We start from the raw sequence: 23,932 nt of genomic DNA, 5'->3' as shown, positions 1-23,932 counted from the left end.
ACGGGTCATCCATAAATCCCTAGCGTATTCCCCAAACAGCCTGGTGTGGGTGGGGATTACAGTCCCCATTTTACAGAATAACAAACCGAGGTTCGGTGCCTTTGCAGGACATTCTGGAAGCCGGTCACAGAGGTCAAATACAAGCCCAGGATCCAGGCCCCTCTGCCGCCGCCCCAGCACAGCACGGGGTAAGTGCCTAATAAAGGCGGGGGCCGGCTTTCCCCACTTGACAAGGGCCTTCAGCGTCTCGCGGTGGCCTGGGTGTCCCCTCCTCCATCCAAAAACTAGGGGATGGATGTGAAGGTGGAGACGGGGAAAGCAGGGGCGCTCGCTTCAAGTCCTTTCGCGGCCACCCTGCCCTGGCCCTCACGGGCTCGGCGTACAAGATGCATGCCCAAAGTCGGCCGCCTTTTCCTGCGAGCCCTCCACGGGGCTTGCACTCGGCCTCGCCGATCCCTGGCTGTGCGGCCAGCCCTCGGCTCTGGAGGGCTCCCGGGAGTGCTCCCCTACGGCAGACAGGGCTGGGGTGGGAAGGAGGGAGGGCCGGGCCGACGGAGCTCAGAGGGTCGGCGGCTGCCGCGCGGGGACCAAAGCCTCCTCCACCCTGGCAGCGAGCACCCCCCGGCCGCCGGCCAGCGCCTTCGCCCCGCGGCGCAGCGCCAGTTCGCATGCGCACAGCCCGGGCCCGCCCGTCCCCCGAGGCCACGCCTCTGGCCCCAAATGGGCGGAGGCCGCGGGGCGGGGCCGGGCCGGGCAGGCCGAACCCGGGGAGCCGGAGCCGGAGCCCCCGCCCCAGGCCCGTGCGCGCTGGATCTCCGGCCGGAGCCCGCTCAGCCTCCGGCCCGGTGCCCGCGCAGTGCCCTGCATCTCGGAGTCTGGCTCGGCCGCGGCGACGCGGCAGGTAGGAGGCGCTGCGCGGAGGGAGGCGTGTGCGAGCGCGCGCCCTTAGGTGTGTGTGTGTTTCGGGGGCGTGTGTGACGGTGCAGCGCGGGCCACAGCGTGCCCCGGCAGCACGAATCTGTGTACCGGGTTGGATGTCGAGCGGACCCGGGGGGGGGGGATGGTGAGCGCGGGCCTGGAAGCCTGGGGGACGGGGATCTCGATGATCCCTCCTGGCCCCCGGGGCTGGTCCCCACCCCCACCCCGCGGCGAGGGGCCTTTTCCTACCTCCCCTCGGGTGTTCCAGAGGCGTTACCTAGTGCAGATGCGCTGGGGCGCGCTTAACACCCGGGGCTTGACTGTCTCCTCCCCTCTTCTTCCTTGCAGTTCACCTTTCCTGTCCCCCCCCAGCCCCGCTCCACCCATTCAGTCCCCCTCCCCGTTCTAGGTCCCCTCCCCCATGGAGGCTTGCGGAGGGGGCAAGGCCGAGGCTCCTGGCTGTCCGAGCCTGTTCCCCTTCCTGGCCCTCCTCTCCAGGTTGGATAGGGGCCTATCACTTTTGCTGCAGGGCTTGGCTGTGTGGGGGTGGGAGTATCCCGGAGAGAATGGATCTTCAGCTTCTCTGATCCTGCCCAGGTTTCCACCTGCAGCCCTCAGGGTTGGGGTCTGGGGGGACCCGCCTAAGGGATCAGAGATGAGGTAGAACAGACCATTAACAGGTGCCAGGTTCTCTCCTGGCGTCATTTCATGTGGTGGGATTCAGCCCCAGACCCCACACAGATGAGGAGGTGGGGCACAGAGGGGTAAAGTCAGCTGCCCTCTCAGGGCTGCTGAGCCAGAGTTTGAACCCAGGTCCACCAGGCAGGCTCTCAAGCCAGGATCTCCTCCCTGAACCTCCAGTTGGAGAGAAGGACTGAGGGCAAGTATCCCGGGGATTCTCAGGAGAGAGGGTTCTGGGCAGACTTCTTGGAGCAGAAGGGCCGAAGGGTGAGATTCAACCAATTGTTCCACAAGGATTGAGATATCCCAGGGTCCTTGGGCGGGTGCTTTCTCTTGTCCCCAGAGTCCTGGGGGGAGGTTGGGGAGGCCTGTCTGCTTTCCTCTACTGAGAGGCTGGGCGGGGTAGGGTGGGCCCAGCTGCTGCTGCTCCAGACCAGGCCAGAGCTGGGTCCCAGCACTGAGAGGTGCTAAGGCAGGGTAACTGCCCTGAGGAGCCTCTCTTCTGACAGGAGGAGCAGATGCGTCAACAGATTAGCCCCTGCCCAGAGTTGTACCCAAGTGCTGGGAGCTCAAGGCAGGGACTGATACTGGTCCGGGAGGTGGGGATGAGTTCACTTGCAGATTCATCAGAGCAGTGTCTCAAAGTTCACCAAGCTGGAAAGAAAAGGCAGGGCACTGCAGGCCCAGGGAACAACATAGGCAAAGGCTTGGAGGTGTGAAACTGAGTGCTGGTCCAGTGGGTCAGGTATTAAATAAGTCAGCTGTGTGTCCAAGAAGGGTATCTTTGGCTGCTATAGTGGGTGGGCTTCTGTCGAGGGCAGTGAGGAGGAGGTCATGGCAGGGAGAGGCATCCTCCCCTTCCCTCTCCCCTCTGCTCTCCCCAGGCCCCACCCAGGGCTAGGCTTGGCTGGAGACGGTGGGACCTGATGGGGGCTCCCAGAGCAGGGGTGGATGGGAGGTGCCAAGAGGCTGCACAGGGCTCCAGTGCAGGGGAAGGATGGGTGGGGGCACCTCTCTGAGATGGGGACTACCATTGGGGGTGGAGCAGGTCTGGAAGAAGTCCACAAGATGAGGTTTGGACAGAGTGGTTGTGAGAGGCCTGTGGGCTTTTGGGGAGACATCTGGGACACTGCTCCAAGGCCAGTGCTGTCTCTGGATGCTTTTGCCTCTGCATTCACTGCAGGCTCTCAGGACAGCCCTGGTCCCCAAACAGGAGGCCCCCTGGGAATCCCTAGTGGGCACAAGGAGGCCTCTCCACCACCCATCCTAGCTGCAGGGCTTAAGCCTTCTTCCTCACTGTGGAGACTGGCTCTGTACCTTCCTACCTGCCTGTGACCTTGAGTCAGGGAACTTCTGTCTCAGTTTCCTGTGTATGGAATGGGGATAAATGCTGCCTTATCACAGGGATTTGGGGGATGATGAGGATGAAGTTAGATCATGACACTAAAAGCACTTTACTAAGTGCTTGGTATTTGGTAGCTGTTATTATGAATGGTAATTAACAATCAGCATCACTTAGTCCCTTCCCTGGGGAGGGAGCCTAGGAAGACTGAGAAGGGTGGAAGGAAACAGGGTCTCTTCCATTCAAGTGGAAGCCCCTCTTCATTGTGGTGGGTGAGGGAAACTACTGACCCCCTCACACCCCTCCCATGAGTAGTCTCTCTGCCTGACCAAATCCTGGCCTCCCAAATGCTCCTCTCTCCTCCAGAGAGGCTGGGGCTGGGCAGCTGATAGCACCCCCAGAGGACATCACATGAAGTTTGTACAAGAAGCTCAGCCATTTGCCTTGGGCTCTCCTGGCTGCAGACAACAGGGTCAGTGACCCCTGCCCATGTAGCTCTGCAGCCTGTCTCTCCCCCATCTATTCAAGCGTTTTGAGTGCCTTTGGAGCCCCTCCCAGACACCCCTGGAGTCCCCCAAGAGACCTCTTCTGCCCCTTCATCCCTTGCCCTCTCTGTTCAAGATACTCCTTGGCTCGCCAAGGTCCCCCGTGGCTTGGCCTATGAGGCCCCCCAGCTCTGCAGCCTCTTCTCTGCGTTGATGAAGACACCCTGGGATTGCCTCACTTCAGTTCAGGCCTTTCCACTGACTTCCCTCTGGCCTCAGGCCTTGCCTTTCCCTGCTCACTAAAGGCAAAATGGGCCAAGTCCCTTTGGGGTTCTAAGCCGAAATGTTTTACAAAGCTGGCCCTCAGGCTTGGATGTGAAAGTTGTGGAATATGTGCATTTGCCTGTAATGGCCTGAGTTACTACTCCCCCCTCTGATTGTTCAGACATATGTTTCTAGGGGCACCCAGCTTTCCCAAGGATAGGAGTGTGGGGTGCCAGTGGCTGAGGCTATGGTAGCCCGTGGGTGTACACTGTGGTTTTCTGCTGCAGGGGAGCCTGTGGTCAGCCGTGGGAGAGGGGACTGATGGCCAGAGCAGATCAAAGCCCACCCATTGGTACCCAGCTGACCATCAGGGTGTGCCCGGGGAGGTGGACAGAAGGCCGAGATCCTGCTAGAACCGTCTGCCTGCCCTGCACTGCCCAGCCGCCCCTGCCCCAGTGTCCCCCACTGCTGTGTAACTTCTCCTGCCAGTCAGGGAGGCAAGGGCAGGTGATTTGGTACTAATAACAGTAACTAAGACAGTGGAGCGTGGGTGACTTTGTTTGACGCTAGAGCAATTCAGGGTGTGATAACTTCATCCTTACTCACTGGCTTCCCTGAGCAGGAGAGAGGGGCGGGACCTGTCACCCACCCCGTCCACTGTTCGCCAAGAATGCTATTCGTTTCCTGTGGCTGCTATAACAAATTACCACAAAGTTAGCTTAAAAACAGCACAAATTTATTCTCTTACAGTTTTGGAGGTCAGAAGTCCAACATGAGTCTTAGGGGGCTAAAATCCAGGCTGGTTCCTTCTGAAGGCTCCAGGGGAGAATCTGTTCCTTGTCTCTTTGGCTTCTGGTGGCTGCTGGTGTTCCATGTGACTGCATCACACCGGTCTCTACTTCTGTCCTCCCGCTGCCTTTTCCTTGTCTGTAGTCAGATCTCCCACTGCTTCCCTCTTCTAAGGACACTTGTGATTGCATTTAAGGTGCACCCAGATAATCCAGGATAATCTCCCAATCTCAGGGTCCTTAATTGCATCTGCAAAGTCCGCTGTGCCATCTAAGGTCACATTCACAGGTTCTAGGGATTCAGACATGGACATCTTTGGTGGCCGTTATTCAGCCTACCGCAGGACCAACTGCAGTGTCATTGCAGGCACCATCCCCAGCCCCCCACTCACCCTGGGCATGCACAGCTGCTGGCTTCCCTGAGTCACAGCCGTGCTTGCCCTGGGAGGTCACTCTCAGTGTCTGCCTTCCCTCCTGCCCAGGAGCCTTGCTCAGGGAGGTTTGGAAGAGGGGAAGGTGCTGGTGTGTCTCAGTGGGTTGCCCAGTGACTGGACCCTGTCCTGCTCCTGACAGTGCACTGGGCCTTTCAGGGTGGAGCACAGCTCGTTTCAGACATTCATTTTCTGAACCCAGTGCTCTGCAGGCTCATTTGGTCTTTATCATCACCCTATGAGGGCTGGGGCCAGAAGGGGGCCCATTTCGCAGATGAGAATCCCAAGGCCTATTGAGACTGAGTCCCGAACGTAGAGGAGTTCGAGAGTGGGGTGGACAGGTTGGGCCAGCAGAGTGGAAGAGACTTTATTTTACAGATAAGAAATCTGGGAGACAACTGCTGGGCCCCTCCCTGGGCCTCAGTCTCCCCATGTGAGGATAGGTGTATGGATGGGACATCTCTTGCCCAGCCTTACATTCTGAGGCTCTGAGCGGCCCTCTGCCTGGACATGGGAAGGAGGCCTTAGCATTCAAGGCTGCCATGGGCAGGAGCCGTGCTCGGGACTTGCCCTGAGACGTGGTCCACCATTTTGGGCAGTGGTGAGCCTCCTGGCGCCTCCAAGGAGGAACCCAGCCCAGCCCTGGGGAGCACCTGGCCTGTGTGCTATGGACCCTGCCTAGCATGGGTCTGCATTGCATCCCCGTGGCGAAGGCCATGCCATGCCAGGCCCTGCTTCTCCGTCAGGGCCGTTTCTACAGCCTGGTCTCCCTGCCTGTGCCCTGGGCCTCCTTTTTCTTTGACTCTCTCTTGAATCGTCACACCCCATCACCCTGCTAAGTCCTCGACCTGGCTTTCAGGGCCCGCTATGACCCGGCCGTGGCAATATTTCTGAACTAGCTCCTACTTCCTTCTTCCTCTCCCCTGCACCTGTCCTCCAGCCTTGCCTAAATAGTTTCTTCTGCTCAGAATGTCCTTTCCTGCCCCAAACATTCTGCCTTCATCTCTAGAAGTTGCAGTCTACCCTTTGAGGAGATCCTGCTTTGATACCGCCTTCTCCATGCAGCCTTCCCTGCCCCACCTGAATGAACCACTCCCTCTAGAGCCGATCTGTCTGCCTTGGCTGGGGTCTCTCTCTCCTCCACCAAACCAACCTCTGGGCAGAGCCCCATCTGACTCCTTGCTGCTTCTTGGCCAGACACAGAGCAGGTATGATGAAGGGTGGAGTGGGTCACTGTCTTTGCCTGAGGGAGAGGGTGGTGGGTCAGGCAGAACAGGACTGTGACATGGGACAGTCTCGTGCCTCTGCCTTGAATGGTCTTCATCCCCCTCTGAGCTTCTGTCCCCCATTTTTACAGTGAGAACAGCACAGCTCATTTCTGAGGTTGTGCAGGAGCTGGAGCTGAGGAATGGCACCTCAGTTTCCTAGTCTGAGATATGGGCACCGTCTAACAAGCTTTCAAACCTTGAGTATTTGATGCAGGTGGTGCAGGAAGCGGGGTGGGGAGTTGGGAAGGCTGTCCTGGTGACCAACTCACAGATTGAAAAAGAGCAAGAAATGTTCCCTGCCCACCTTTCAATGCTGAGAGCCTGCAGGCCAGAGGGCAGGTCTTGCCTGGAGTCACACAGCCCAGTGGGGCAGAGGTGGCCTCAGTGACCTGATCAAGTCTCATTGTGTCAGGTTGTCTCCCCTATAGGGAAGTGAGCGAGCACCTGTGCCCTGAGGCGCCGAATATCATGTCCCCACCCCACCTGGGTAGTAGAAGAAAGAATGCTCCCTGCTGGACATGCTCAGCCACCTCTGTCCCCCAGCCCACACCTTCTCTGCAGGCTGTGTACTGGGCTGGGCACCCCCACATGGGGTGACCCACTGCCCTGGGTTGCCCAGAACTAAGGGGTTTCCCAGGATGCGGGTCTTTCAGTGCCAAAACCATGATGAGCTAATCACCCGAGGCTGAGCCTGCCCACAGAAGCCCCAGGAGTGCGGCCAGGTTCTTGGCTGCTTCCCGTCCCTGCCCATGAGCTAGAGCACCTTTCTGGAGCTTGCTCTCCAGTGTACACCCTGCTGGTAGATGCTTCCCAGCTCCCTCCTCCTCACCTGGGCAGGACCCAATTCCCAGATGAGGAACAGCTGTGGGGCCAGGTCTTGTGACTCAGGGCCAGCCCTGGGGGGGGGGGGGGATCAGAACTCCAGGAACACCGTCCCCCAAGGACCTGTGCCCCACGTGCCTGGCCCTGCCCTCCAGGCCCTCTGTGTTTCCTAGGAGCGACCCGTGCAGATTTATGTTAGAAAGATCATTGCAGCTGGGTGGAGATTGGAATGGACACAGACAGAAACGATAAGGGGTGGAGAGGGGAGAAGAAAGACAGGATTTCCCAGCCCCGGTGCCAGCCTGCCTGGCGTTGGCTAGAGTGACTCACTGGGCCTGGCCGCCTTTACTCCGGTGACAGAACCCAGGAGCCCGGAACCCTGGGTGGCCCCAAGCCCAGCTCTCCCTCCCCCACAATCTCCCTCTCCCCTCCTGCCATCCATGCCTCAGTACATGGTACATGGGAGAGATGGGGTCCTGGAAGATCACAGCACACCCACAGTACGACAAAGAGGCACATGAGCATCTCATTAAAATGGTGGCTTATGGGGCAGGAGGAGGATGGCAGTGGTGTATGGAATAAGAGGAAATAAATACGTGATCAAAAACAGAAGCACACAAGTAACCAGTTAGTCACTAAACTCTGAAGCTCTGCCCTTCCCAGGACCCCTCCCCTGGCATCTGGCTTCCCTGCTCTGGCTCAGACCATGGCACTCCCTGCCTGGGTTGCTGCACCAGTATCTGACCCTTTGTCTCGCCCCCCGGCTCCCCCATGTCCCCAGTGTGAGCCGATGCCTCTCAGCCTGGCATCCTCAGCCCTGCAGTGCTAGTCCTGCCAGCTCCCTCAACGGGGCTCCGCCTTGTCCCCCAGCTGTCACTTGGCATCTCCACCTCCTCCCTCCACCTGCACTGGTTCTGCCCTGCTGTCTCTCGCTGAGATGATCATATGGTTTTTGTCCATTCTTTTAATGTGGCGTATCACATTTATTGACTTGTGTATGTTGAACCCTTCCTTGCATCCTTTGGATAAATCCCACTTGATCATGGTGAATGATTCTTGAAATGAATTCAGTTAGCTAGTATTTTGTTAAGGATTTTTGCATCAGTGTTCATCAGGGATATTGGCCTCTAATTGTCTTTTCTTGTGGTGTCCTCGTCTGGCTTTGGTATCAGGGTAATGTTGGCCCCACTTTTGTATTTTATATGAATGGAATCATAAAATATTCTTTTGCTTAATGTTAGGCTCGTGAGATTCATCCATGGGGTTGCATGCAATAACAATTTGTTTATTTTATTATATGAATATACAACAACATATTTGGCCATTCTTCTGTGGAGGAACATTTACAACTATAACAACTACTACTGCAGTAAACATCGCACATGTTTTTTGGTGAATATGTGTATGTATTTCTGTTGTACATATTCTTATGAGTGGAATTACTGGATAATAGAGCGTGCATTTGCTCAGCTTTAGTAGATATAGTCAAACGGTTTTGTAAAGTGATTGTACCAATTTACACTCCCACCACCAATGTATAAGTGTTCACTTCAGATTTTGTGTGTATATACGTGTGTGTTTATGGTGTTTTTCACTTTAGCTATTCTAGGGGGGTTATAGTGGTATCTCACTGTGGTCTTAATTTGCATTTTCTTGATGTTTAGTGAAGTTGAGCACTTTTTCTTCCATTTATTGGCCATTTGGATATGCTATTTTTCTTACGTTTTCTTCTAAAAGCATTATTGTTTTACCTTTCGGTTATATTTACATTCTATCTGTAACTTTTTTTTCTATCTGTAATTAGTTTTTGTGTGTAGTGTGAGGTAGACATCAAGATGGATCTTTTTCCATCTGGATAACCAGTCAACCCAGCACCATTTGTTGAAAAGACCATTCTTTCCCCAGTGCTCTGTGGTGTCACCTTTGTCCTAATTCAGGTGTCCCTATACTCATAGCCTATCTCTGACCTTTCTGTTCTGTTCCATTGGTCTGTCTACCCCTGCGCCAGTGCCACACTGTCTTGATGACTAGAGCTGTAGGATAAGTCTTGTTAACTGGTGGTGTAAGTCCTCCAGCTTGTGTTCTTCAAGTGGCCTTGGCTATCCTTAGCTCTTTGACTGCTGGTTTTGGGGCCCTCTTGCTGCACTTGGGCTGAGCTGTGTCCTCTAGTTCTTGTAATACTCCTGAGGCTGATTCTGGCTTCATTATCCCACGTCTCAAAGGCTCAGAGAGGTCAGTGACTCGCCCCTGCCACACAGCTCTAGAACCGATCTTGGCTCCCGCCTCAGCAGTACACTGCCCTTCATGGCTTGGTGTAATGCTAGGGTCCCACCTACACCACTGGTAACTTAACGTTTTTCCTTAAATCCATTTTCTTTTCCTCTTTCTTTTTCTTTCTTTCTTTCTTTCTTTTTTTTAGTGGTTGGCCGGTACAGGGATCCAAGCCCTTGACCTTGCTGTTACCAACCCTGCACTCTAACCGACTGAGCAACTAGCCAGTTCCTCTCCTAATATTTCTTAAAGGAAACTGTATGTCTGCTGTAAATGAAAAATCAGTATTAATGTCCATAAATACAAGATAACTTGAAGAATCTTAATAAAGTTTAAAAAAAATTATCCCATTCCAGCCAGATACTGTTGCTCATGGAAGGCTCTCAGCCTGAGGTCTGCTTCTCCTTTGTTAAGTGTGAGTTGGGCACAGGCTGTAAGGGGCTAAAGACATGCTGGGCCAAACTGAGCTCTCCTCAAGAGAGAATTGGGAGGGAGATAACATTCTCGATGACTTCTTTATGGCTGTCTCAGGGTGCCCCCTAAAATTATCACAATATTAACCCAGGACCTGCTTTGGGAAGCCTTGGTGAGATAGGGGTCTGGAAGGCTTAGGATCCATGGACTTTGGACAAGGTCCTTGGTGTTCCCTCTAATCAATGGCTTTGGTGGCTATGATGTCCAGGGAAGGCTCCCTGGGCTCAGCCCTCCTCCTCCTGCACCTGGTGCAGCATGGCCTGTCAGAATACAAGCCTTTTTTCCACCCCATGCACAGCTAGGCTGTCTTCACCGTCTCCAGCAGGTCCAGGGAACAGCAGACTAGCCCACTATCTCCTGAAAGGGACGTTCACACCTTTCCAAAGTGAGCTTCTGTGGGGCAGGCCCAGGAGCAGATGCCACTTTCTGTCCTCTGCCACCTTAGAGGCAGGAACCAAGTAGGGACTGGGGGGCGTCCTGATTGACAACAGCTCAGAGGGGCTCCCGACTTGCCCAAGGACACAGAGCCGCGAAGTGGTGTGGCTGGCACTCAAACTCAGGTCTGACTGACTTGTCTCCAAGCTCTGTGGCAAGCACTCCCAGCCCCCCGATTCTGACCCAGCTCAGCACCTCCACTGTCATCCACGGGACCCTCCCTGTGCCAGGCCAGGTCTGAATCGCCATGCATTTTCATGCCTCTGAGCCTTTGCTTGAACTGTTCCCTTTGCCTAGAATGGCCTTTCTCTCCTAAAGAATAATCTGCTTCTGTGGCCAGGCCTTTGGGAACGCTTCTCTGCATTCTCGCTGGAACCTCTGAAATAACATATTTTCCATTCTGCCTTGTGTCTGTTGGTCACAGTAGACCATGAAGTTTCATGGGCCCCTGATTTGTCAGGGGCCTGGAAACATGTCAGTAAACCCCAGATGTTCATTGTCTGGTATTGACAGTCCACAGGGGTACAGGGCATTAAAGTACACTCATGCGCCACGTAACGTTTCACTGAGCAAAGGACTGCATGTATTCGAATGATGGTTATCCCATAAAATTATAATAACCATATTTTTACTGTACCTTTTATATGTTTAGATACACAAATACTTGCCATTGGGTTACAATTGCCTGCAGTATTCAATACAGAAACATGCTGTACAGGTTTGTAGCCTGGGAGCCATAGGCTATGCCATATAGCCATGTAGCCTTAGGTGTGTCATAGGCTGTGACATCCAAGTTTCTGCAGGTGTACTCTATGCTGTTGGCACAGTGATGAAGTTGCCTAACAAGGCATTTCTCAGAAGGCAGAAGGACTGGGCCACGGCAGAGAGTACCAGGGCCACAGCCACCCCTCAGCCTGGACAGTGGGGTGTGGGCACTGGCTGGCACCCAGCCATCAGGAAGAGGAAGAATGGAGAGCAGGGCTGGTTTAGTGGGAAGGGGCGGGCCCAGGCTTCAGCAGACTGAGTGTTGGTGGCTGTGACTTGGCAAGCTCATTGTCCTTGGGAGTCCCTGCCACTCTTTGAGCTGTTTTAACCACCTGTGAAGGAATTCCTCCTGCACTCACCTTTGTAAGTTCATCCAACACAGTTACCAAATCCCCTACACCCCTGGACCCTGGGGATACAGAGGGGAGCTGGACACAGGCCCTGTCCTGGAGGGGCGAAGGGTGGGCTGGGGAAGTGGACAAGTTGTGTGTGGGTGGGGTGCAGTGTAATGGCGCTGTCCCAGGGGTTCCAGGACGGCAGAGGCAGAGGGGGGACTGTGGAGGAACAGTGTGTGCAAAGGCTCAGAGAACACAGCATTAGGGGAACTGCGCGGTGCTCGAAGCACTGAACTGGCCCAGGTGGGGATGGCTGTGGCAAGATTGGCAGGAAAAGGGAAGAGGGCAGGCTGACAGGACAGCTGGGAAGCTCAGGCTGTCCTGAACACATCGTAGGGTTCGTGCCTGGCCCAAACACTGTGAAAACGCTATGAAAACCAGAATGCCATGGCCCGAAGCTCAGGCCTGGAAGGAAGAGGCTGGGCCTTGGAAGCCAGCTGTCCTGCCTCCTCATTTATCTGTGGCCTTCAGTGACTATGCCTGGAGCTTCTGGGAGAGCGCGGAGCTCAGCAAGAGGCTGTTGTCTCTGACCCTGTAGGGGTGTTGGCCAGTGGAGGCAGTGGGAGGTGACCTTGAGGCAGAGGGAGGGTGCAGGAGGGCAGTCTGCACAAAAGCCAGGGGCCAGAATTGCCTGGCAGAAGGAGGCCAGGGTCAGCCTGGCTGCAGGTGGTGGGAGGCTGGAGGGATGGCTGAACCACGCTAGACCCTCTGCCAGCCAGGCCTGGTGCCTGCTCTCCTGGGCCCGGCCTAGCAGAGCTTTTCTCGCTCACTCCCCACCTCCCTGCCGTCCTCCCCAGGAACAGACCCTTCCAGCAGTGTTGGTCCCTGTGTGTCCTGGAGAGTGGCCAGATCTTCATTCTCCTCCAGGTTGGCTGTGTGACCTCCCCAGCTCACTCCCGCACTCTGGGCCCTCTGGGCTCTGAAACACTGGAATTGCAAGAGCTGATTTCTGGGCACCTGCTTTCAGCTTCTCTGATCTAATTCTTGCAGCTTAAATTGCTTCCTGAGCTGACCCTGCTGGAAACCCACAGTGCTAATGACTCTCCTTGGTGACTGTGTGCCAGAAGCCCAGGAACTGGCTTCCCAGGCTCTCCCTTCTCTCAGGCCTCCAAGGCTGGGAAGGTGGGTGGAAGAGGGCAGAGCTATTGGCCTCCCTGGGCAAAAGGGCGGCCAGAGAGGTTAAGTGGTTGGCCTGAGCTCACACAGCAGCGAGAGAGTGAGTCCAGTATGGATGTGGGGGCAGAAGACAAAGTGGCTGTGGGTGCAGAGCAGGGGAAAAACCAGCTCTCAGCCCCCTCGGCCGGGGAGGATGATGGGCCCTTCCTGCCCTCCTTGCTGTCCATCCGTGTCCACACTCACCTCCCATTCTCACCTCCTTCCCTTCCGGTTCCTCCCTTCCCTATAGAATCCCCTCATCTTTTCCTTCCCGTGAGGCCCAGCTCAGCCAGGGTGTGTGTGGGGAGAGCCCTACCCAGGCCGGCGCTCAGCCATCCTCCTGAGTGGCAGAGCCACAGGGCAAGGTGAAGGCACCAGAGTTGGAGGATCTGGGTTTGAGTCCAGACTCCGCCATGGGAACCTGGGCAAGTCACCTCACCTCTCTGAGTCTAAGTTCTCTTTTCTGAAAAATGGCAACAATGTGCCTGCCCAGCACTGTTTGCAAATAATAGACACTAACCTCTAGCCAAGTGGTTTGCACATTGTAGGTGCCAGAGAAATGGAGTCTCTCTTGGGAATGAGAGGAGGTTTGGCCGCTTCTCTGTCGTTCTTCCCGTCTTGCCAGCTTGGCAGTTTCCTCAGCCTTTGGTAGATGACAATGGCATCTTCTGGTTATTGAAGCAGCTTGGTTCTCATTGTAGAGATGGGAAAATGGGGGCTCAGAGAGGTCAAATGATTTGTTCAAGGTCACCCAGCAGGTGAGTGGTGCAGCTGGGATTGGCACCCACATCAATCTTGGTCTCAAACTTCACCCCAGAAACCAGCCTACTTTGCCTCAGTTTTCTTCAGGGCTGGGCTGAGGAATTGTGGCCTGTACCTCAGTGGAGTTGCAGTGTTGCCTCGGGCAAGCCCCAGGAGGAGTAGATGCAGGGGGTGTGGAGCTCCGCTGCGGCCTGATGCAGTCTGAAGGAGGGCTGGCATAGATGGATGGTCATTTGGGTGCTTTTCTGTCTGAGCACCTGTCAGTGACTGAAGTGTCAGGCCCTGCTGGCTGCTCCCCCACCCCCACCCCCCTCCCGGAGGTCTTCCCTGACCATGTCAGTCTAGTCTGTGTCCCTTGCACTTGATCAGCACATTGGTTCAAGGTTCAGGGTGCTGGGCCAGGCCCACCTGGGCTCCAGGGAATGAAGGGAGAATTAAGGAGCCATGAGCCTGCTTTCTACAGAATTGGAGACATTTATTCCAGAGGTGTGATGAGGAAGACAGAGTGCTGGAGGGAGAAGAGACAGACAGGATTTCTGTGGAAGATGGCTGAGGGGCACCTGGGACAAGGTTTTCCTACGCTAGGCAGAAATGCACCATGCTCGGCTGGAGGTGAGGGTCCAGAGGAGAGACCTGGAGACGTATGCTGCCACTTTCCTGTGGGTGTGACACCAGCCAGAGGGGCTGGGTTGGCCACTGGTCTGATTCAGTCCAGGGAAGTCTAGGGAAGGCTGGTTAACCAAAGGAAGGGAGGGGGAGGCGGATGCGGCCGGGCCAGCTCTGGTGCTGTTGGCCTGCTGGGCTGGGATCACCTCTAAGCATCCGAGATGAGAGAATCCAGGCTGTGGAGTCAGGCCATTTGGATCCTATCTCGGCTCCCCGCATACCAGCTGTGTGACCTTGGGAGGCCTGTGCCCCTCTCTGAGCCTCCTCTCCTTGCCTGTCTGATGGGGTTGACGATGTGCACGTCACAGGGCTGCTGGAAGGGGAGCCCAGGAGAACGGTGCCCAGCAGGACTCCAGGCTTTCAGTGAGTGATGGTCTTGCCTTCCTGTCCCCCAGGTGTTTCCGCCTCCCCTCGCTGGGGCCGCAATCACCATGTTCTCGTGCGTGAAGCCCTATGACAACCAGAACTACTCGGCCCTGAAGCGGGCCTGTCTGCGCAGGAAGGTGCTCTTCGAGGACCCGCACTTCCCCGCCACCGACGACTCGCTCTACTATAAGGGCACCCCAGGGCCCACGGTCAGGTGGAAGCGGCCCAAGGTCAGTGTCTGTCCTGCTGGAGCTGGGTCAAGCAGGCGCAGACCTATCATGGTGTTCAGGGATGTTGGGTGGCCGGGAGGAGTCATCCCAGGGCCCCCGGCTGCCGAGACAGTGGAGGGGCCGATGCTGGGCGCCCTTGCGGTGGGACTTGACCTGCATGGGGAGCCCTTGCTCCCTCTTGGGCCTCAGCTTCCTCACAGGGAAAATGGGGCAGTAACCTCTGCCCTGCCACCTCCCTCCCAGGGTCGTTTTGGGGATAAAAATGAAGTAATGCGGATGTGACCGTTTTTTAATAAAATGGAGAGTGACATTCAAGCATAAGGAATTTACTTTCCTGATTATTATTGTAATGATTTTCAAATAGCCATTTGCTGCATAAATGAAAAGTGTTTATGATGATTAATCAGTAATAATAGTAGTAAAAAATAATAGTTCCTACCTCACAGGGTTGTTGTGAGGATTAAAAGAGGAAATGCATGAAGAGGGCTGGCACAGAGCCTGTCGCCCAACACAGGGAGCCATTACCGTGAGTGTCGCTAATGATGAATTGTGTGGCATCACGTGGGCCACTCCCCTGCCCTGGCCTTGGGCCCTGAGGCTAGATTGTGTCACACAGAAGTGTTTGGCCTCCTGCTGTGATTTCACCCTCTTCAACTTTGATTGCTGGGTGTAAGGGTGGGCTGGGGAGGGGGTCTGCTGCTTGTGTCTGTGGGCCCTGTAGAGTGGGTGTCCCTGGGGGCCTGGGGGAGGGCCAGGGTGCTGGAGGTCATCGCCCCAGGCCCGTCTCCAGTCTCCACGGCTGTGCTGATGGGACATTAGTGTGGGAGCCCGTGCTGACGCTCAGGGCCTGGAGGAGGCTGGGACTCCTACCACCCAATAATCGAAGAAGGCGTCTCAGAGCTGAAGGGTGAGGAGGCTTTTGCAGGAAGGGCTGTGCAGGAGGAGGCACAGAGTGAAGAAAGACGTTTACACTTGAAACCCTCAAGCTCATCTAGGAAATGGCAGTGCAGCTGGAGCGTGTGGCACGTGGTGCAGAGTGAGGCTGGAGAGGAGGCCCAGCATGTCCTGGGGCCAGCAGGTCTGGGCCGAGGCTGACGTGCCAGGCCAGGATGCTCAGCCCTTGCTCCAAGGGCAGTGGGAGCCATCGAAGGCAAGGTTTTCAGCAGCATGTGACAGGGTCAGATTTGCGTTTTACAAAGTTCCTTCTGGCTCCCTGGACTTTTTGGGATAATGAAATTTCATTTTCTAGTTCCTCTCCTTGGCTATGATCTCAAGTCCCTTCCAACTGAAAAATCCTGTGTATTTTCTTGGACTGGGACTCTTGAGATGTAGAGAAACCGAGGCCAAGTGGGGAAGGCACATGCCCCAGGTCACCCAGTAAGCTGCTGGCAGAGGCAATCTAGGACCCAGGAGTCCTGCCTCTCCTGGCTCTGCCTCCCTGGCACTAGATAAAGGGTCCCTGGTGCTTTGACCTCAGCCCCATGAGCTGCAATAGAATCTCTGACCACTACACTGCTTCTCCAGATCTCCCAGGAGCCTCCTAGCCTGGCCACAAGATTTCTGCCTCTCAGGCCTCCGCTCTCCCATGCCTTCCTCTCTCTTTGTCAAGAGGGTGGGGAAGGAGGCCAGCCTCAAAGGGCCTTTGTGTGGCGTTGGGTCGGGGGAGGAGGGTGGACACTTGAGCTCTTTGCCCTCTTCTCATTCCTCCCCCTTGCTGCCCCCATTCTGACCCTCTCCTGCCCTCTGGCCATCACTCAGACGTTGTAAGTCTTAGGAAGGAGGCTGGTGAGGCCTGGTTGGGGCGGGCAGGGCTTGGTGCAGAGAGAGGAGGAAATGCCAGGCTGGCTAGCTCACCATTCCCCTGCTGTGTGACCTGGTGGAGTCACCTGCCCTCTCTGAGCCCCTTTCCTTGCAGGTTCAGGGGTCCTGCCCTGCCTCCAGTCCTTCATTGCCTTCCTCGCTGGGCACTGCCCAGTGCTCTGCCCTTCCTAGACTGGCTGAAGAGGAGGAGCCAAGCTGCCCCTGTCTTAGATGTGGAGGAGGGTGACAGATGGCGTGCTGAGGGAGACAGCTGGGTGGGGTCCACAGTGCGGCAGTAGGGGAGGTCAGTTCTCAGTCAGAGGCACTTCACGGCCAGCGCAGGCTGAACCGTGTTGGGTGGGGACGTGAGACTGTAGGCCAGGGTGTGATGATGGTCCATGTCACTGCGTGGATTTAGAACACCATGGGTGTAGGCAGTGCCTGTGGGTGAGGGCAGGCCCGAGTGACAGGAGGGCTCCACTCTCCATTGAGAGGATGGGAGGTTGTGAGCAGGGTGTCAAGTTCATCTTGGTTCAGGGGTGTGGTGGGTCCAGCCTAGGGGTTGATCATTAACTCCCAGCTGCTTGGCCCTTGGCCAGCGAGATGAAACTTTGGCCTGAGACAGATGTGTTTCTGTGTTCCACTTCCTGGGCCCTGTGACCGAATGTTTACAAATAGGGCAGAAAGCCAACATTTTCTACAGCCCAGGGAAGCCCTTCCTCATTCCCATCCTCACTCCAGCTCCTCTTTAAGTTGGTCACAGTTGCTGTGGCCTCTGTGATCTTGGAGGATCTCCTCAGCCAGGCTCCCTGCCTTCCTTCCTCCCAAATCTAATGAGGAGGCTGGTTTTTGAGCCAGGTGGACTGGGCTCCAGCCTTGGCCCTACTTAACTGGAGGTGTGACTTTGAACAAGCCACTCCCACCCTCTGTGGCCTCAATTTCCTCATCTGTACATGGGGAGAGTAATTCTTGCTGATCATGGTTTCTGGGGGTTGAAGTGATTGAGGTATCTGTGATGTCAGACATGGGAGGCAGGTGACAATCTTTAGTTCCCCTCTCTTGCCCACCTTCTCCGTGCGTGCCCTGTGTTGGGGACCCAGAACCAGCCCTGCCTGGGACGTCCCATCTGTTATTTACTCTGCAGTTGGGACCAGGCCTGGTCTTCTTCAGTCCCCACCACTGGCTCACTGTTTTTTGCTCTTTCCAGTGCAGTAGGCACCTGCTGGCCTCTCCCACGGGCCTGGCCAGGGAGATAAGAGGAGAATGGGGACTGTCAACAAAGCCTGGGAGCTCAGGGAATCCCAAGGGTGTGGACAGGAGCCACCTTCCTTCTCTCTCGGGCCCAGGGCCATAGTAGGGCCTGCCATCCCTGTGGGGTAGTGTCCCCCCATCCAGCACCCTGCCTCCTCCATTCCAGGCCTAGAGGTCCTTTGGTAGAATGCAAAAGGGAAAAGTAGGGGTCCTACGAACAGATGTCAGTTTTGGAACCTCCCAGAATTCTATCAAGGCAGTCTGATGGTCCCAGCCCCATCCCCTGGGGCTCATGTTCATCCAATGGTTGAACATTAGTCCCCTCTGTGCTGCGACACAGCCAATTTGCACCAAGGCCTGGCAACACCCAGCCTTCTGAGCCTCTGCCCTGCCCAGGAATGATCCTCTTCCAGGCATATGTTCAGAGATAGAGTTCAGTGGGGTCAGGGAAGGCTTCTTGGAGGAGGTGGACTTGAAGGGTGGGGGTTGCCATGGGAGGCGATAGGGGGTAGGGGTGGGGGGAAGCAAGTCTGTTGCAGAGGGGGCAGGCCACAGGCTTTACCTCCTGAGAACGCTGCCCTTCTTTCCAGTCCCAGGCAGAGGTCCCTCTTCCCTCCTGGGCCTCAGTTTCCCAGTTGCCTGTTGGTTCCTTCTGTGATCTTAGATTCTAGGAGGGAGGTGACTGGGATGCAGGTGGATGGACAAGGGGAGGGGGGGGAGGGAGGAGGCTGTGCAGGTGCAGTGGACGGGTGTGTGTCCTGTACCCGCTGCCCTGCTGTGTTCCTGTTTGCGCACCGGGACTGGAACCTGAATTTCCTGTTGTTGAGGGAGGGGAGTTACATGGGCAGTGACCTGCATCTGGTGGAGCTGGTCTAACAGGCTGGGAGGGGCCGAGGAGGTGAGAGGTGACCACAGGTGCAAAAGGCTGTGCCCTAGAGGCGTGTTGACCAGAGGAGTGGTCACGCCCCAGCCCTCAGGGATGGGTCACAGCAGGCCCCCACCCAATCCAGTCCTGCGAGACACTTTGTCCTCCCTTCCTCCCAGGGATCCTATCTGTAGCCCCAGGGGAAGCTGCCAAGCCCCACTAATCCTGGAGGTGGGCAGAGTCAGCTCTGCCCTGGAGCACACAGGCTAGTGCAGAAGACCCAAAGGCACAGCCAGCGTGGACAGTGATGGAACGGAGCATAGGGGCCAGGTGCGCAGAGGAGGATCATTTCCTAGGCAGCATCTGTCTCGAGGGTGTGGCTGGACCCCACCTTAGGGGATGTTTGGAGTCTCCATTCCCCCCTGAGCCTCCCTCTCCATGCCTCTCCCTGCCTGCTCTGCCGGAGCCACTCTCTTCAGGCAGCATCTGATTTCTCTCTGGGCTCTTGCTGTAAGAGCTCTCTTAGAGGGTCAGGGTCTGACCTGCTATGGCTCCTCCTTCTCAAGGGCCCTGCGTGTGGGCAAGTACCTTCCCTGACTCACTCTGTGGCCCATGTCCAGCCAATGGTCAAAGAAAGGTGGCAGGACAAACACTGGTCCTGAGAAGCCTGGCCCATGGTGGTGGTGTTGAGGGCCTGAGTATTCCCTGACCCCTTGGTCTCATTGCTTTATAGCAAGACCCCCTAAGCTGGGCTTAGGACAGGTGCAGGGGGACAGGTGAAGGAAGGGTGACTTTGTCACCCATAAAACCTAAACACCTGGAGGCTCTGGAGCCAGACTTCCTGAGTTTGAATCTCAGCTTACCTCTTCCTGTGTGGCCCTGGACAAGTGACTTAACCTCTCTGTGCATTGGTTTCTTCATCTGTAAAAAGGGGATGCTAACAGTACCTATCTCACAGGTTGGTTTTGCACAGTGCCTAGCACATAGCAGGTCCCAGTCATTGTGACCTGTTTCTGTGAGTGTTCCTTTAGAGGAGTCTTAAGGTAGCCTCTGGATTCCAGGGCAGACCCTAGGTGCCACCAACTTCAAGTGGTTTCTTTTGGTTAGAGTTGGTGAACCTGAGCCTCTCCCAGCAGTGGGAACACGCCAGGAGCCACCTCTTGTCTTCTCCCTCCCAGGCTGCCCAGTTGCCCCCAAGGTCCCTGCAAGTCACGACTATAGAACCCAGGAGTCCAGACTCCTGAGCTCAGCCTCTCTTGGTCCCTCTTTCGAGAGCTGGGGAAGTGTATGGGGCCGGAGCCCTATTCAGAGGGCCAGGGCCAGGCTGGGATGGTTGGATCTGCCCCACAGGTCTGCCCTGACAGTGTTGTTTGTGGGGAAGAGAACCCTGATCGGGAGCCCAGCAGACCTGAGTTCTGTCCCATCAGTCTACGTTGTTGCCTTGTGACCACGGCCATCACTGCCCCTTCCTGGGCTCAGCCTCCTCTGTGGAATGGGGGTGTTGTGTCTCTGTTGCAGGGCCCTGGTTAGGAGGGTCTGGACTGGAGAAGCACCTCGGAGTCATCTCCTGCTGCAGTTCTTGGTGATGCCAGGTGGCAGGCCGTAGCACAGTGTGGCCAGACATTGAAGCCCTCCTCTCACCCCATCCTGCCTGCCCTCCCAGGCCTCAGAGAGGCAGATGCTAAGTCATAGCTCCCTCTGGCTCAGAAGGCTGGGCTGGGTGTGTGCCAGGCCTGGGAGATAAGATAAGGAGGGCAGCAGGGAGGGAGGCCAGGTGCTTCTTCCTGCCTGTGCTTCCTGAGAGTGTAGCCTTGGGGACAGGATGAGAGCAGATGGCTGCACTGAGTTTCTGTGACCTAGAGAGATATTACCAAGACTGTGCTCTGGGGAAGCTGCCCTGCAGCTTGGCCCTGGGTCACCCTGCAGTCCCAAGTGGAAGGAGGGGTCAGGTCTCAGAAGCTGCTCATGTCCTCTGGGGAGTTAATGGCCCTTTCTCTGGACCTTGAAAATGAAAACATTTGTTTTCCTGGAAGCGGGGGCAGCAGGAGTCCTAAAACCTTAGTGAGAACTGAGGGCTCTTTGTCCCATTTCTCCCGCTGAGTGCTCCGCCTCCATGATCTGTGGAGTTCTTACACAGCCCTGCAGGATAACAACCTGTCTTCTTTGCACAGGTGAGGAAATGGAGGCACAGAGAGGTTGAGCCACTGGCCCAAAGTTGCACAGCCAGTAAATGGGAAGCAAGAATTCAAGTTCCGGCTTCCTGGCTCTGCTGCCCTCTGCTGGCCACCTGTGGCTCTGTTGTGATTGAACTAGCTCAGGAGCACCTGCTGAGGTGGAGGCAGGCGAGGAGGCCTGTTGCCATCGCGCTGTGTGGCTAGGTGTGCTATTCAGCCTCTCATCTGTGAAACACGCATATTGACCACCTCTCAGCACCACGGAGAGATTTGATCGTGGTGCCAGAAGGATGCTTGGCGCATGGAAGGCATGTCTCAGTGGCTGCCTCCCCCACCCCATTGTAACCCCGCCTTGGAGGGCATTTACTCCCTCTCAGCTCTGTGGCGTGAAGGTGCTGATGGGAGAGGAGGAGAGCCTGGGGTGGACCTCCTGGACACAGGTGACACATGCACGCCCCAGGCAAAGACTGGGCAGGGGAAAGGGAATGCTCTCATGCCCAGCCCTGCCTCGGCCCAGCCCGTTGGGCCCACATCAGGCACAGACAGGGCACTCAGGGAGCTCTGTGGGTGTCTGCTCAGCCCTGCTTCCTGGGCTGTGCCGCACACTCTGCTGCCCTGCAAAGATCTAACCAGCCCCTCAGCTCAGGCCTGGGGGTGGGATGTACAGCTGTGGTGAGGCTGGGCAAGCGAACCCCTCCAGGTTGCATGTCGTGGTGCTACAGCCACCCATGTAGGTCTGGGCTTAGCTTCCTGGCACCTGCAAATTCACACACTCTCATTCTCTTTGGGTCAGGCCCTGGGCTTGGCACTGCGTACACTGATTCCTCACAAAGTTGAAATTATGCTTTCTGCCTTATAGATGAGAAAGCCGAGGCTCAGAGCTCACCAGATTGCAGAGTGAGCAGCTGGAATTCAGTCGCCAGTCTGAAGCCAAAGCCCATGTTTTTCTCACTCCACAGCACTGCCACAGGGGGGTGGGGCTTTTAGGGAGAAAGCTCCCAAAGCACGAAGAGGTGGAAATCCCAGAGGGCAGTTGGAGCCCACCCAGGCTGGCTACCTCTCCACAGCAGAGCAGAGGGCCTCCAGAAATAGGAAGGGCAGGGCATGAATCCTATCCCTGCCCAGCGGCCGCCCCACCTGGTTTCCTGGCCATGTCCCAGGGAGCAGCCCCTCTGTGTGCCTGCCTGTCTCCATGGAGAATCAAAAAGGAGTTTCTGCACGCTTCGGGCATTTGCTTGCTAAGTGCCTTTGAGAAGTCAGGGCCACTCTCTGAACTTCCATTCCTTTTTTTTTTTTTTAAGTTTTATTTTGTCGATATACATTGTGGCTGATTATTGCTCCCCATCACCAAAACCTCCCTCCCTTCTCCCTCCCCTCCTCCCCCACAACAATGTCCTTTCTGTTTGCTTGTTGTATCAACTTCAAGTAATTGTGGTTGTTATATCTTCTTCCCCCCCCCCCCCCGGTTTGTGTGTGTGTGTGTCTATGTGTGTGTGTGAATTTATATATTAATTTTTAGCTCCCACCAATAAGTGAGAACATGTGGTATTTCTCTTTCTGTGCCTGACTTGTTTCACTTAATATAATTCTCTCAAGGTCCATCCATGTTGTTGCAAATGGCAGTATTTCATTCGTTTTTATAGCTGAGTAGTATTCCATTGTGTAGATGTACCACATTTTCCGTATCCACTCATCTGATGATGGACATTTGGGCTGGTTCCAACTCTTGGCTATTGTAAAGAGTGCTGCGATGAACATTGGGGAACAGGTATACCTTCGACTTGATGATTTCCATTTCTCTGGGTATATTCCCAACAGTGGGATAGCTGGGTCGTATGGTAGATCTATGTGCAATTGTTTGAGGAACCTCCATACCATTTTCCATAGAGGCTGCACCATTTTGCAGTCCCACCAACAATGTATGAGAGTTCCTTTTTCTCCGCAACCTCGCCAGCATTTATCGTTCAGAGTCTTTTGGATTTTAACCATCCTAACTGGGGTTAGATGGTATCTCAATGTGGTTTTGATTTGCATTTCCCGGATGCTGAGTGATGTTGAGCATTTTTCCATGTGTCTGTTGGCTATTCGTATATCTTCCTTAGAGAAATGCCTACTTAGCTCTTTTGCCCATTTTTTAATTGGGTTGCTTGTTTTTTTCTTGTCAAGTTGTTTGAGTTCCTTATATATTCTGGATATTAATCCTTTGTCAGATGTATATTTTGCAAATATTTTCTCCCACTCTGTTGGTTGTCTTTTAACTCTGTTAATTGTTTCTTTTGCTGTGCAGAAGCTTTTTAGTTTGATATAATCCCATTTGTTTATTTTTCCTTTGGTTGCCCGTGCTTTTGGGGTCGTATTCATGAAGTCTGTGCCCAGTCCTATTTCCTGAAGTGTTTCTCCTATGTTTTTTTTAAGAAGTTTTATTGTTTCAGGGTGTATATTTAAATCCTTAATCCATTTTGAGTTGATTTTAGTATACGGTGAGAGGTATGGATCTAGTTTCATTCTCCTGCATGTGGATATCCAGTTATCCCAGCACCATTTGCTGAAGAGGCAGTCCCTTCCCCAGTGAATAGGCTTGGTGCCTTTGTCAAAGATCAGATGGAAGTAAGTGTGTGGGTTGATTTCTGGATTCTCTATTCTATTCCCTTGGTCAGTGTGTCTGTTTTTATGCCAGTACCATACTGTTTTGGTTATTATAGCTTTGTAGTATAGCTTAAAGTCAGGTAGTGTTATGCCTCCAGCTTTATTTTTTTTGCTCAGCATTGCTTTGGCTATGCGTGGTCTTTTATTGTTCCATATAAGTGTCTGGAGAGTTTTTTCCATTTCTGAGAAAAATGTCTTTGGAATTTTGATGGGGATTGCATTGAATTTTTATATCACTTTGGGTAGTATGGACATTTTCACCATGTTGATTCTTCCAATCCAAGAGCATGGGATATCTTTCCATCTTCTTGTATCCTCTCTAATTTCTCTCAGCAGTGGTTTGTAGTTCTCATTATAGAGATTTTTCACCTCTTTGGTTAACTCAGTTCCTAAGTATTTTATTTTTTCGGTGGCTATTGTAAATGGGCAGGCTTTCTTGATTTCTCGTTCTGCATGTTCACTATTGGAGAAAAGAAATGCTACTGATTTTTGTGTGTTGATTTTGTATCCTGCTACTGTGCTGAAATCATTTATTGAACTTCCATTCCTCATCCATACAATGGAATAACAACCCCTACTCCTCAGGCAATGTGAGAGTCAGATGAGACAGCATGAGGAAGAGCCACACAGGGCCTGGCCTGCCAGCTTCCCGCTATCCCCTCATGCTGTGCTCGTCAT

General features: G+C 54.7%; 1 protein-coding gene across 1 annotated transcript in view; it reads left to right on the top strand.

The window, feature by feature from the left end:
- The first annotated feature begins 779 nt into the window (after nt 1-779).
- Nucleotides 780-23,932, top strand: part of CAPN5 (calpain 5) — a 51,577-nt gene continuing 28,424 nt past the window's right edge. Inside the window, exons 1-2 of the mRNA XM_063095359.1 lie at nt 780-901; nt 14,318-14,518. Coding sequence (XP_062951429.1) covers nt 14,354-14,518 — 165 coding nt within the window. The 5' untranslated portion in view covers nt 780-901; nt 14,318-14,353. The remainder of the gene's footprint in view (nt 902-14,317; nt 14,519-23,932) is intronic.

Source organism: Cynocephalus volans, chromosome 4 (assembly GCF_027409185.1).
Source record: "Cynocephalus volans isolate mCynVol1 chromosome 4, mCynVol1.pri, whole genome shotgun sequence".
NCBI classification, from domain to species: domain Eukaryota; kingdom Metazoa; phylum Chordata; class Mammalia; order Dermoptera; family Cynocephalidae; genus Cynocephalus; species Cynocephalus volans.
Note: the sequence above shows the minus strand (reverse complement) of the source record. Positions and strands in the feature narration are given on the sequence as shown.